The 14734-nt window shown below is 36.2% G+C and overlaps 2 protein-coding genes across 2 annotated transcripts; both read right to left on the reverse strand.

The window, feature by feature from the left end:
* Window positions 1-399: 399 nt before the first annotated feature.
* On the reverse strand, window positions 400-10288 carry LOC133791494 (uncharacterized). The gene is made up of 3 exons (XM_062229419.1): window positions 9168-10288; window positions 8150-9081; window positions 400-466 (listed from the first exon to the last, which is right to left on the reverse strand). The coding sequence occupies exons 1-3, from the start codon at window positions 10008-10010 to the stop codon at window positions 400-402; spliced, it is 1842 nt and encodes a 613-aa protein (XP_062085403.1). The 5' UTR covers window positions 10011-10288.
* Window positions 10289-11566: 1278 nt separating this feature from the next.
* Window positions 11567-12444, reverse strand: LOC133790954 (histone H2A.1-like). Its single transcript, XM_062228811.1, has 2 exons — window positions 12148-12444; window positions 11567-12021 (listed from the first exon to the last, which is right to left on the reverse strand). Exons 1-2 carry the CDS (start codon window positions 12349-12351, stop codon window positions 11794-11796), a joined length of 432 nt encoding a protein of 143 aa, XP_062084795.1. The 5' UTR covers window positions 12352-12444; the 3' UTR covers window positions 11567-11793.
* Between the last annotated feature and the right edge of the window lie 2290 nt (window positions 12445-14734).

Here is a 14734-nt window from a genome sequence, read left to right on the forward strand (position 1 = left end):
AAATAAAAAATCATCATATCAAAAATGAGAATATTGAAGATTATAATTCCCATGAAAAATTTATACGATACCAAACATCCCCTTATATTTTTAAAGACTTTCTTAGATTTAGGTGAACTGAGGTTCATCCATTTTACATTTTTGTTTCGAGGAAGAAGCATCATGAGATGGAGATTTGTAAGGAGAATTAGAACTCCTTGTAATGCCCACTACATCTCTCAACAAGAAGAATGCACCATATAGTATTTGTGGATGAACTATTTTATCAATCTAAATGCAATAAGAAAATGGGATTAGAAGAGAAGAAAAAATTGAAGGAAAAAAAAACCACAATAACAACATATTTAAAAATTAGAAAAGATGCAACAAAACTTGAAGTGGATTAAAAATCAAAGAAACTTATCGAAATGAAGCTATAACCATCATCAATGACCTTGGGACCGAAGCAAATGAGGATTTCAAAAATCTAAAATTGAAAAACAACGATGATTAAAGCAAAAGCGAAAAGTAGATTAAGGTATATATAGATGAAATCTAAAGAAAAAAAAATGAAAATAGAAAGGATGAGATAAAATATAACCATGTTTGAGAAGGTAAGAGTAAAATTGAGAAGGAGATAGGGTAGTTGAGAAGTCAAAATTGAAAGAGAACATGATACAGTGTCTTTAAAAAAATGAATAGATTTTATTTTATTTTAAAAATAAAATTAAAAAAGAAACAAGTGGAAAATAAGGAATATTAGCAAATAGAAGGTTTATTTTTTTATTTTAAATTTAAATAAAAACACAATGACCAAAATATCATTAAAAATAATACAACTTAAATGTGCTGAAAACTATGGCTTATTTCAAATGTTATGTATTTCTGTAGTAATTTAAATGTTATATATTTAAACTTTTTTTTTTTTAAAAAAAAACCAAATAAACGATAGCAATTCAAATTTCCCATAAAAAAAATAGATAAATGCCAAAAAAGCCATACACTATGTAAATTCTACTTAAAAAAATGAAAAAAAAAAAAAATCATTTGACTTGGCCATCCACTGTCAGGTACTTCTTTAGTTGTAAAGGTTTGTAACTAAAACAGTGAGTGGGCATCAGATATTGTAACTAAAGTTATTATATTGTAATGATAGTTATCCATTTTGCAAAGAAAAATTTACAATATTCATTCTTTAATCTTAACAATGCTATTAGAATTATGAGAAAATTACATTTTATATGAGATTTTTAATAGAGTGTGCAAAAATATGGTTTTTTTTAAGAATTTTCACTTTTATGGGTTTATTTTCCCATATTCTTGTATAAAAGTTGGTTTATGCCATAGTTTTACTCTTAATTAAATTTGGAAGGGTATGTTTGTAATTTGATTATTATTTTTTTAGGTTATTTGTTTTTTTATATTGTTTTTATATTACTAATTTTATATTAAATTTTTCTTTGGTTGTTTTGCAAAATTTTTTTTGTAATATGAATTGTTTTTAAAATTATTATTTATTTATTATAAACATATTTTTTTTAAGATTGTACGTTTTTTTTTTCAAATCCTGGATAGGGTAACCAGTTACTTGATTGATCTTAAAAAGAAATCCTCGAGCTAGGTTAAATAACATGCACCAGGAGAGGTAACCAGTTATCCTGAGATGAGTAACTTTCTGCCATAAGAGGGGTAACCAGTTACGTAAGAGGGGTGACGAGTTACTCATATTAAATATGAAAAGAAACATCAAATTTGGAGGAAAAAAAATGGAAGAACACTTCATTAAAAAAGGAATAAGAAGTAACTATGATTTTAGTAACATAAGTAACTAGTTACCATAAAGAAACTATAAATATACACACACCAGAACGTGAAAGTAACCAGTTACCTTCAGAAATATACATACAAAGAATGTGAAGGTAACCAACCCATTTACGTTTTCATATTTTTATTAGTTTTCTTTCCAAATTTTGGTATTCCTATAAGTGTTACAGTAAAAAGAAAATGCTGAAAAAATTGATTTGATTTTTTTTACATATAGTGGAAAAAACTATAAAAAAATTACAATAATAAAAGATAATAAATAAAAAAATAGTAGAATAATTATGTAATGTTAAAATATATGTGTGAAAAAAAAGAAAAAGAATGAGAAAATAATAAGTACAAAAATGAAAAAAAAAACAAAAGAAATGATGAATGAAAAAAAAAAGATGAATAAATAAGAATGCAAAGAAGAAGAAGAAAAATAATGGAAAAATGAAAAGAAAAAAAAATATGAATGAAAAAATTGGTATAAAAAAAATGGAAGAAGAAAAAAAACTCATATGTGTGAAAAAAGAAAAAAAAAGGAGAAAATAATAAATACAAAAATGAAGAAAAAAACTGAAAAAAATATAAAAAAAAAAAACAATACAAACGAAAGAAAAAAATAGATAAATGAATAAAAATGAAAAAAAGAAAAAGAAGAATGAAAAAATAGAAAGAAAAAAGAGGAAGGAAAAAATTGGTAGAAAAAAAAAAAAGAAAAAGGAAAAAAATGGAAGAAAAAACAAGTAAAGAAAAAAAAATGATGGAAAAAAATAAAAATAAAATTATCTTCAAAATCAAAGAAAACATAACTATGATAAAAAAATGTGACATTTACATATTTTAGTTAGCTACTAATTGTGTTTTCAATAGTTTAACTTTTTTTTTAATAAATTTCCCATACAAATTAAGAAAAATATAACTCCTATATTTTTGCACATTAATATTATAAAAGCCATATTTTTGAAAAATACATAAACTTTATGATAATTACTTTCTTTTATGCGTAATAACAAAATTGTAACTGGAGTTAACAGAAAAATTATGTATAATTTGTCTATAATAATAACTTATGAATATTGTTTAACAGAATAGTTACGGGTTCCTAACAAAGATTTACAAAAATACATAATGTAGATTTTATTTATAAAATTATTATGAGAATAAGGGACGAAACTATAGATAGTGTATACATCAAAATTATGTAAGTATTATTTTTAATAATTACTACTTGCTTCAAGTATTTTTTTGAAGGCTAGCGCATTATCCAAAGGGAAATTTCACTTTTTATCTATAATAATACATAATATTACCAAAAAATCCCAACATTAATAATATTTTCAAATTAATGCTAAACTTTCCTCCCATACCCAAAATACCCCTCCCATTATATCAAAAATTCACAAAACCTTCTCTTCCACTCTCCTTCCTCTCTCTCTCTAATTCTCACGAAATCTCCATAAAACCTACAGTTTTGTATAATTTTCTTGTCAAAATCATTGTTAGTTATCTCCATTGTTTCTGTGAATTCGTTAATATCAAAGGCAACATCTATTTTGAGAGTTTTTGGAGGAGAAAAACCATGGGTAATGAGATTTTACATTTTGTGTTGGGTATTATTTGTTTACATTTTTTTGGCTATTTTGAACAGATCTGAGCCTATATTGGTGTATTTTTCGGGATTTTTTGAGAGATTCCGCGATCTGTGTTTTTCTGGGTTTTCTGCAATTTTTTTGCTCGATAGAAGCTCGATAACGGTTCGATGGTATGTAGAAGAAGGTCTTTGTAAGAGCTCGATGTAGCTCGATGTTAGCTCGATAATAGCTCGATAGGTTCGGTTTAGTGCTCGATGGAAACTCGATAAGGGTTCGATAAGGGGTCGAATGGATCTATAATATGTGAGCTCGATAGTAGCTCGATATGAGCTCGATAGGGTTCGATTGAGGGTTTGGTTGTATTTTATGGTCGGTTTTGAGAAATGATAGCTCGATGCTAACTCGATAATAGCTCGATATGAGTTCGATGGAGGGTTTGGTTAGGTTTATGTTCTGTTTTGAGAAATGGTAGCTCGATGATAACTCGATAATAGCTCGATAGGGGTTCGATGGAGGGTTTGGTTAGGTTTGTGTTCTGTTTTGAGAAATGGTAGCTCGATTCCAACTCGATAATAGCTCGATAAAGCTCGATAATGTTATTTTTTATTGCATTTCTGGAAAAATGACAGTTTTCCTGACAATGTTAATGTTTTTTTTTCCAACACAGGCTCTATTGTCTACGTTTTTGTATCCTACAATGGTGTTTGGGAATTACAAGGGAATAAGTGGATTTTCAAGGACCCTCAATGCACGGTGATACCGATGGAGGATACTGTAACGTACTTGCAACTTCTTGACATATTGCACAAGGAACTTAAAGTTGATAAACAGATGTATGAGTTGAAATTGGAGGTTCCTTACACTTGCGGCGACCAACCGTTTACACCCGTTCATGTTGAAAGTGATCTTGGTGTCCGTGCATTCATAGGAGTAACATCTAAAGAAAGGTTGGCCTTGTGTGTCACTCCTGTTAAAAAGATTGTCATTGCAGACCCATATTCCACTCCCGGACCTGAGGGAGCAGCCAGTACTTTAGGATTTCCTATTGGTGACCTGAGGGACAACCAGTATGAGTACAACCCCTATGTGAATGATGATCCGGTAGCCGAACACAATGAGGAATTAGGAGACAATTCGGTGGATGATGATCTATTAGCTGAACATTTGCAAGTAGAAGAAGCACAAGAACAACCAATACATCATATTGCACGGACGAACCCACCAAGTCAAGGACGCCGAACACCTGGCACCAGCTCTAGTCGTCATGGTGGAACAGAATATAACTATACAGGGAACATTTCAATATGTTCAACAGAAGATCACAGAAAATGGAGTGCTCCCATGTTTACAAAAGAAGATATCATAGCTTGTAGTCGTTCTGAATCACCCTCATCCGGTATAGCGTTGGGGGAATTACATCTTGGGAAGACATTTGAGAACAAGATGGAATTGAAAACCAAAGCGGCTCTCTTTGCAATGAAGAATAATTTTGAGTTTATGGTTAAGAAGTCTGGTACTGATGTGTTGTATATCACCTGCAAGGATCCTGATTGTGGTTGGAGAATAAGAGGGAAAAAAGTAGCGCGATCAGAGATGTTTGAGATCACTGTTTATAATAGTGTACATACTTGCTCACTAGAATTGCGACAAAAAGACCACCGTCAAGCAGCACCTTCTGTCATTGGGCACCTTATCAAGAACAAATATGCTACTGATGGCACTAGCTATCCACCAAACAGCATAAAGGAGGATATGAAGAATAATTTTGGGATCGATATGAGTTATATTAAGGCTTGGAGATGCAGAGAGAAGGCACTCGGTTATGTTAGGGGGACACCTGAAGAATCGTACTCCAAGTTACCTTCTTACCTGTACATGCTGCAGCAAAAGAATCCAGGTACAATTACTGATTTTGTCACAGATGACGGTCGCTTTCTTTACTGTTTCTTCTCACTCGGAGTTTGTAGAAGGGGATTTACATCATGTCGTCCTGTTATATGTGTGGACGGCACTTTCTTAAAGTCAAGGTACGGTGGCCACATGTTGTGTGCTGTCGCATTGGATGCGAATAACCACATTTATCCAATTGCATTCGCGATTGTTGACAGTGAGAATCATGCTTCTTGGAAGTATTTCATGATGAAATTGAAGGAAGCCATTGGAGTTGTTGATAATCTGTCTTTTGTTTCAGACAGGCATGCTAGCATTATTCATGCTCTTGAGTTGGTCTTCCCTGATGCCTACCACGGCGCATGCTACCATCACATAAGTATGAATGTAATCGCTAAGTTCAAGACCAATCACTGTCACAAGGAGATGTATAATGCGGCATATGCATTTCGGAAGTCAAAATTTCACAGGTTCTTCAATAATATAAAGCAAATGGATCCTGCCATAGCTCAATATCTCGAGGGTATTGGCTTCGATAAGTGGACTCGTGTATACTTTCCTGGGAATCGATACAATGTAATGACAAGCAACTACGCTGAAAGTTTCAACAACAAAACCAGAGACGCAAGAACCTTCCCAGTCACTACTTTTGTGGAATTCATTCGTTTCACAATTCAGTCATGGTTTGCCGCGCGTCGTGAGGAGGTAGAGAAGTGCACATCGAAATTAGCAACAACATATGAGAAAGATGTCTCAGGCATTGCGGATGATGCAAGGTACTTGAAAGTCCATCCTCTTGGACAGTTTGAATTTCATGTGGTAGACCCAGAAGGTGATGGTGAGGTGAATTTGATGACCAAATCATGCTCTTGTGGTCAGTTTCAAATAATGGGTTACCCTTGTGTTCATGGTGTGGCTGCGGCCATGTTGCGCAATGTCAACATTTACTCACTGTGTTCACCATATTACACTACTGAGATGTGGAGGGAGTCTTACAAAGAAACAATTTACCCAACTGGCAATGAGGATGATTGGGAAGTTCCCGAGAACATAGAGAAAATGCAAGTTGGGGTTCCCGTTGAAAAACAACCAGTTGGTCGACCGAAGAAGAATAAGGTGGGAAGAAGGAAGACAAACCGCACTCCATCGAATGGAGAAATCATTCCCAGTCATCGCAAGTGTAGCATGTGTGGTGGTCTTGGCCACAACAGGGCTACATGCAAAGCTAGGCTTTAAACTTTTTTTTCCTATTTGAACTTGTTGTATTAATAAACTCTTTTTATTTGATTTTTCTGAAAAGTTATGTTTATGGCAAAGCTAGGCTTTAAACTCTTTTTTCCCATTTGAACTTGTTGTATTAATAAACTCTTTTTATGAAGGTAACAAATTTTGATAATTCAATAACAGTTCGATATAGCTTGATATTAGCTCGATAACAGCCCATGAAAATTATAAAAAAATGTGAACAACAAACTGTACATGTAAAGACCCTGTATATATACAATCATCAAGGTAACAAATTTTGATACCACAAGTCTGTGGTCCACTTGTTCCTGAACACCTCCATATTTTCATCGCAGATAGATTCCAATGGAAGACCGACCATTAGATGCTCAATATACTTGATAGCATACACACCACAATCCCCACTGTAAAAAAAATATATATATATTAAGTGCACATTACTATAAATTTAGTTAGAAACAAAATTAGTATGAAGATGATGTTTGTTACCTTCTCTTTGACTGAGGGAGCTCGTGTTTCTGTTTGCGACGCAATGTGAACTGATGCGGCCTATTTCCTGCTAATGGAATCTTCAACATCAAGCTATCAGTAAACAGTTTACTCTGCATTAACAGAGAAGGTAGCATAAAGCACCATGGACTCATAATATCCTCAAGCTTTGCGTCACTAATCACCGAGTTGTCTGAATCGTAAACAGTCAGAGTCCAACTAGAAATGGAAGCCTCAATGGCAAACCAATGTTGTTGTCCATAGTTCTGGCACCAATATACATCCTCAACTCCTCCCCAAGATGCCAGAAACTGCTGCTCGATGCCGGTCAACATGGACATAATGTCAGCATCCCAATAATACTTTGTTTTGTCGGCTGTTTTCTTGAACTGATCATATCGGGCAGGTATCACTTGTGAAAAATAACTGTTCATCACAACTGCATTCTGTCGATATATATTGGGAAAATACTTGCGACGCATACGAAGCATGTGTTCTGCCGCATCAATATGCTGCAAAAGAGAGTACGATAAAAAATTTAGCAAAAACCATCATAAAATGCTGATGTCGAGCTCATATCGAGCTCACATCGAGCCAGTATGAAACAGTAAAAAAACAAACTACTTTAACATCCCTATCGAACTACCATCGAACTACTATCGAGCTCACATCGAGCCAGTCTGAAACAGTAAAAATAACCTACTTTAACATCCCTATCGAACTACCTATCGAGCCATCATGAAATAGTAAAGACAACCTATTTTAACATCCCTATCGAGCTCCATCGAGCTCACATCGAGCCACTTTGTTAAGGGAATTTTCACTATCGAACTCATATCGAACTCACATCGAGCTTTTAACATCCCTATCGAACTACTATCGAACTAATATCGAGCTCACATCGAGCCACTCTAAAACAGTAAAAAAACAATCTATTTTAACATCCCTATCGAACTACCTATCGAGCTCCATCGAGCTCACATCGAACCACTCTGAAATAGTAAAGAACAACCCCTATTTTAACATCCATGTCGAACTACTATCGAACTCCTATCGAGCTCACATCGAGTCAGTAAAAATAAAACATGTAAAATTGAAAACAGCCCATAATTAGGTATAAATTGCTTACCCCATCATTGAGCCACGACTGGGGTGTCTTCAACGTCAGAAACCATGCTGGATCGTGACTCCCAGTCTTTACATCCCGCGGGGTCTTGTTGGGCATGTCTCCAAGAAGCCACTTGCACATTGTCCTATACTGTTTGGGATCTGGCTTCTTGAGAGGGTCCAGCACATGTGTAGCCTCTTGTGTAGCCTCGTCTGCTGGTGCAGCTGCAGCAGTGCGAGGTCTTTTCCTCGTGGGATCCGTATAGTCCTCAAACCAATCTGGCTTGCGTCTTTGGCGTCTAGCCCTCTGAAACTGAACCCCAGCAACATCCTCAGGGTTGACAATAACGACTCCCGGAGTCTCAGCATCTGGTGTCACAATGATGGTAGGGGGCGTCGTTGGATCATCAACATAGTCTAGCGGAAGATCCAATGACTCTGACTCTGAATCTTCATTGGACCCCCTCGGTTTCTCCTTAACAAATGTCAGGATTTGACTGAGTACGTCCAAGATCACTGACTGGTTCTTCAAGAGGGTCTCCTGTCGACCCTCGACTCTGTCCAACCGCTCAATCAAGTCGGCCAGCTCAGGGGCTGAGGCTGAGGCTGGTGGTGGGGTTGGTGTTGGGGCTGGCACTGAGGCTGGGGCTGATGTTGGGGCACAGGTTGATGCTGGGGCTGAGGCTGGGGCTGATGTTGGGGCACAGGTTGAGGCTGTGGCTGAGGCTGGGGGAATAGGAGGGGTGGGACCTGCAACCTCCTCCCCCGGGGCAGCATCAACAAATATCTTGGCTGCCTCGGCAGCCTGAGAAACTTTCTCTGCCATTTTCTCAAAAGTCGCATCCTCCTCCTCATCAGTCTCCGAGGGATCCTGGCCAAGCCCAGGATAAAGGGGAAGATCTCCCTCAGTCAAAGACAAGTAATAGTCTTTTTCTGCTGGCCGAGGCTTCAACATCGGAAGAACAATTAACTGCAAACAACATAAAACATTTGGTTAACTCAAATAATGATAAAAGATAAGCATATAGATAAAAAAAAAAAAACAACATAACTTACATTCTTCTTCAATAATATCGGTGCGATGACGGACTTGGTGAAATCCTTGTTCCTCCGATGCGACCAGCTAAGCATCCTCGGGAACATGTTTCCCGAGCTCACAACAAGCTCCACCGCAAGCTGTTGGATAGCCTCATATGCCCAGTACTGTAAGGCGGGGGCATAACCATACATACTGTATTTGGACTCTTGCTGCACCTTGGCATCCTTCTTGGCATTTTGCTTCACCATGTCCTTCTTACAAGAATGCAATAGCCTCTTATAAGAGTACTTCCCCCATGGATAGCTGAAGAAGTACTCTACATTCTCAACAATTTTTAGAATATCTCGCCAAATGTGCAGTTTTCCCTCAATGGCATTCAGAACCCCCTCAACAAACAGACATAGACCAAGCTTGTACACATCTTCCACAACCGTACAAGTCTTGAAAGCATGGTCCACCTGTGACAGCTTTACTTTCTCAGCATCGTTGAAATACTCCTTTATCAACCGATCGCTGAGATTACGCCCTTCCAACTCTTCTGGTGACGGGAAGGCACTGAAATCCAACCCCGTCACCAGGGCAAACTCTCCCATGCCGAATCTACAAGACTTCGACCCCAAGAAAAAATGCACCTCATCTTCGTTGTTGCTGGCGATTTTCCTCAGCAACAGTTGATGCACCAAGACTCCGGAGAAATTAAACTCCGAAGCCAAAAAGAATTGCTTAAAAGGGGATTCCTTAGCCCTTTCAAGCAGCCCGAGCTCCAAAAACCTGGTCTTGATGTGATTTAAAGTACTACTACCCCGATATGTCACTCGACCAGGAAAGTGATCACTGAACGGAACAAGCAACTTAGGCATCTGTAACAACACATGAAAAAAAATTTGTAAGAAAACAGAATAAAAAAAATTTCAAAAAAACACTGAAATAAGTTGTCATCGAGCTCTATCGATCTCTATCGAGCTATCATCGAGCTGCAACATACCCTATCGAACACTATCGAAAAACTATCGAGTTCCATCGAGAAATATCAACAACCTAGATTTATCGAGCCTATCGAGCCAGCATCGAGCCTATCGAGCTAAGAAAAATCTGTCTGTCTAGATAAATAACCATCGAGCTACAGTCTAGTCTCATATCGAACCATTATCAAACCTATCGAGCTAGGAAAAATCTGTCTGTCTAGATAAATAACCATCGAGCTACAGTCTAGTCTCATATCGAACCTATCGAGCCCTTGTAATATAATACAACATATCCTACCGAGCTCTTATCGAGCTCCTATCGAGCTCATGTCGAGCTCATATCGAGCCATAATCGATCCATCATCGAACTGTTCAAACTACCTTATCGAGCCTACTATCGAACCATAATCGAACCTATCGAGCCACTGGTTCAAACCCAGAAAAAATTTCCCACAAAATCGGACAACCCATTCCACAAATCACAGATTCAACAACGATATAAAGCAAATATAGACTTGGGTTCAAGATTTTACCTTAGTTTTTTAAACTTTGAAGGAAATATGCTCGGTGGGTCTCGGGTTTGACAAAAAAATAGGAGTTTGCAGTGGGCTCGAGATCGCCTGAGAAATGGGAGAAGGTGGGGGCTCGACGGAGAAGGTGGGAGCTCGACGGAAATGCGGGCTCGACGGCTCGACGGAGATGGCGGCTCGACGGAGGTGGGGGTTCGATGGTTTTTGGGGGGTTTTTGTGAGACTGAAAGAGAGAGAAACCGAGACTGAGAGAGAGAAGGCTGAGATTGAATGGGAAGGGTATTTTCGGTAGGAGGGAAAAGCTTAGCATTAATTTGAAAATATTATTAATGTTGGGATTTTTTGGTAATATTAGGTATTATTAGAGATAAAAAGTGAAATTTCCCTATCCAAATCACTACCATTTGTAAGCAAAGTTTATAGAAAAAATAAGTTTAATAAAATATTAAAAATTTTGTATGGTATCAACAAAAATATAATGAGACAAGATGATTTTGTATTAATAGTTACAAACTTAGTTTCTTTGAGACAAAATGCCCACAATGAGCTACCATTACAAATAGTACGGGTTTAAAGAGTTTTGACATCAATTATTAGAATAATCACCAAAAGTTTTGTAACTATAAGTTACTGAATTCTCATATTAGTCACTAAATTTTTTGTTAAAATATATATCGTAATAATTAATTATATTTCATGAAGAATAATTTTGAATAAAAAAAAATACATTTTCGTTATTTATTGATGTATCATACTTATCATTTATAAGTTTGTAACTATGAATTACTAATAAAAAGATCTCAGAAAAAGTTCCCAAGTACATATTAGCTTATAGTCACCGAATTTAACTTACAATAACGCAATTGCATAAACAAAACATACAGTTCAGAAACTCAATAAAAAAATAGCTGTAGAGATAAATAGCCATCAAATAAATAGACAAATTTTCCATTAGTAACAGTCCATTCGTCTGTCGGCTTGTTGACAACACTGAATTAGTAATATCTACATACTTGCACCAAAACCAAAAACAAAAGAAACTGGAGAAAAATACAAAACCCAACAGAATAGCAAAAACTACATTGCATTACAATATGAATAGTTTATCTCTGCACTCTTTTTCCCCCTAATCTATTCTCTTCCAGCATTTAGGCCTTTCTGGGAGACTTGGGTGCAGGTTTCTCAGCTTCAGCAGCCTTAGACTTCTTTGGTAGCAAAACTGGGTTGATGTTGGGAAGAACACCACCGCTGGCAATGGTAACACCGTGAAGTAATTTCCCCAACTCCTCGTCGTTCCTCACAGCCAATTGAACGTGCCTGGGGTTGATCCTGTTCTTCTTGTTGTCACGGGCTGCATTTCCAGCCAATTCCAAAACCTGCATTTTGTTCAAGAAAACCAAAATTAACAATCTTGAAAAATCGAACAAGTTGTTCATCAAAACCAAAGAAAGAAAGCTCGAATGGCCTTTCTCGAGATTCAGAAATGAAATCCATAAATTTACCTCAGCAGCGAGATACTCAAGCACAGCAGCGAGGTAGACCGGAGCACCGGTACCAGTTCTCTGAGCGTATCTTCCCTTCTTCAGGAAACGAGCGATGCGACCGACAGGGAACTGAAGCCCAGCCTTAACGGACTTCGTCACGGATTTCTTCCTGTCGCCGCCTCTCCTTCCTCCGGCTCCCTTGGTTGCTTTGGTGGAATCCATTGCTGAATGTTTGAAGTTCTCTGGAAAAGGTATCGAAATGATTCGATTTTGGAGGGATTGCGAATTGCTTTGTTCTGGATATGATGAGTTTGTGGGAGCGGTGGAGCCAAATTTATATAGGGTTGGTATGGGAGAGATCTGCCACGCTGGCAATCCGCGAGGTTTAATTTTAGTGGAAGTCGTCCACTATTGAGGAGAAAAGGACTCACCTGCAATGTGTTGCTTTGTTAGTTTTATTTTATATTTTAAATGAAAAATAAATAATAATTTCACTTGGGCCTCCACTATTGGGGTGAAAAGGACTCAAACAGTAATAAGTCACACTTCTTTTCTTCTATATATTTTAGAAAAGCCACATACTTCTTTAAATGTAAGAAGTTTTGTTACTAAGAGTGAGTGGGCACCAAATGTTGTAACTATTAGAACTATGTAAATATAATTTACAATATTCATTCTTTAATCTTAACAATACTATTAGAATTATTAATATAAACTTTATGATAATTACTTTTCTTTTCTCTATAATGACGAAATTGTAATTGGAGTTTACAAAAAAATGATGTATAGAATATTTTTAATAATTACTTATGATTATTATTTATGTGAATAGTTACGAAATCGTAACAAATATATACAAAAAAAACATAATGTAAAGTTTATTTACAAAATTATTAAACTATGACTACTGTATACATAAAAATAATGTAAATTTAATTTTTAATAATTACTTGTAATTATTACCTATATGAATACACACAAAATCATAACAAAGATTTATAGGAAAAAAATAAGTTTTATCCTTAATAATTACTTATGATTGTACTCTTGATACTCATAGGTGAGACCCAAACTTTTTCTTTAGTGTATCCAACTTTATAGATGATGCCTATTTGTAACGTTGAACCAAGATTGTATTCTTCATGTTGTTGTGAGCCTCTAGTTATACTAGAGAAAAACATTGTAATCTCATTATTGAACTTTAGTGATGATGGATGATTTAAGCGAACTACAGTCCCCGTGGTTTTTTCCTACATTGAGTTTCCACGTAAAAATCTTGGTGTCTCACTTTTATAGTTGCTTATGATTTATATTGCTTGTGTTGTTTTTGTTGATATTGCTAGTTGTGTTGTTTAATAAATAATCTTATTTTTGACATATAAATAGGACAAAATTTGTGATTATTTCAATAGGTTTTCCCAACAAGTGGTAACAAGAGCCAATGTTGGTTGGTGTTAATTTTCTTGTGTGTTGAAAAATGGAGCAATTAGATGGAATGATAAAATTGAACTTATCAAATTATTCCACTTGGAAGCGATTGATGGAAGATCTGCTCTATTGTAAAATTTATATAAGCTTATTAAGGTTAGTGAGAAGTCGTCTAAAATAGATGATGAGAAATGTAACGCCCCAAAGTCCAGGGACCGTTACGGTGTGCCTTATAAACAGTGTTAAACTCGCTAATCGAGTCATTTGGCCAAAATCGTGTATCTAAGTATGATTAGCGGTTTAGGGATTCAAAATTTTAGTTAAGATGTAATGTTTCATTAGAACGTTTACTATATACATTGGGATCACAAAATTATAATTTAAAGGTTTATTACAAGAAAATATTTACAACCAGCCGATCTAAGCGGCAAAACAGGGTTTAACCTTAGTTCCTCTTCAAACCTCGGCTGTGGTGGTCGAGCAGCTGCATATGTACACATCGTCACTTAAGCTCTCCAACTCAAGGATGGTCCAGCTTTCTTTTGCCCTTACCTGCACCACATAACACCCGTGAGCCGAAGCCTAGCAAAAAAACTCAATATGCTCATGAACAATAATAACATGTCATCAAATCATAAGGCACACGCCTAGCAGATATAGCCCTAGTCAAGCAGGGAAATGAATTCACGTATTGTTGAGTATAACACATCAACCAATGATCATAATAATCATACAGGGCTTTAAGCCTCAAATAGAAGAGTGACAGTTGTAATAGTCACTAAGGTTGGTTTATTCCCAATAGTCATGTGACGATAGGGTCACCGAGGCTTTATAGATAAGTGAACCTTTCACTAGCTTAAACAAGATAGGTGCATGATGACTAGTCACCAACATAACCTTCCTCATGACTCTAGAGTCATAACTATGGAACTCTGTTCCCTAGCCATGTGACAAGCAGTCACCTAGGCCTTAGGCCCTAGCTCTGAGTAACTAGTCTTAGACTAGCCAAGCGCTTATAAGATTCATCGACCTTAGGGTCAGTCCAGCATTAATGCCTTAGAGTCATTCAATGCTGATATCGATTAGATCTAATCTTCATCCAGCCCTGCGCTCATGACGCTTATGCCGTTTCTGACTCTTAGGTCAGTGTCCCTGACTAGTCAGTACCATAGACAAG

Source organism: Humulus lupulus, chromosome 7 (assembly GCF_963169125.1).
Source record: "Humulus lupulus chromosome 7, drHumLupu1.1, whole genome shotgun sequence".
Lineage (NCBI taxonomy): Eukaryota > Viridiplantae > Streptophyta > Magnoliopsida > Rosales > Cannabaceae > Humulus > Humulus lupulus.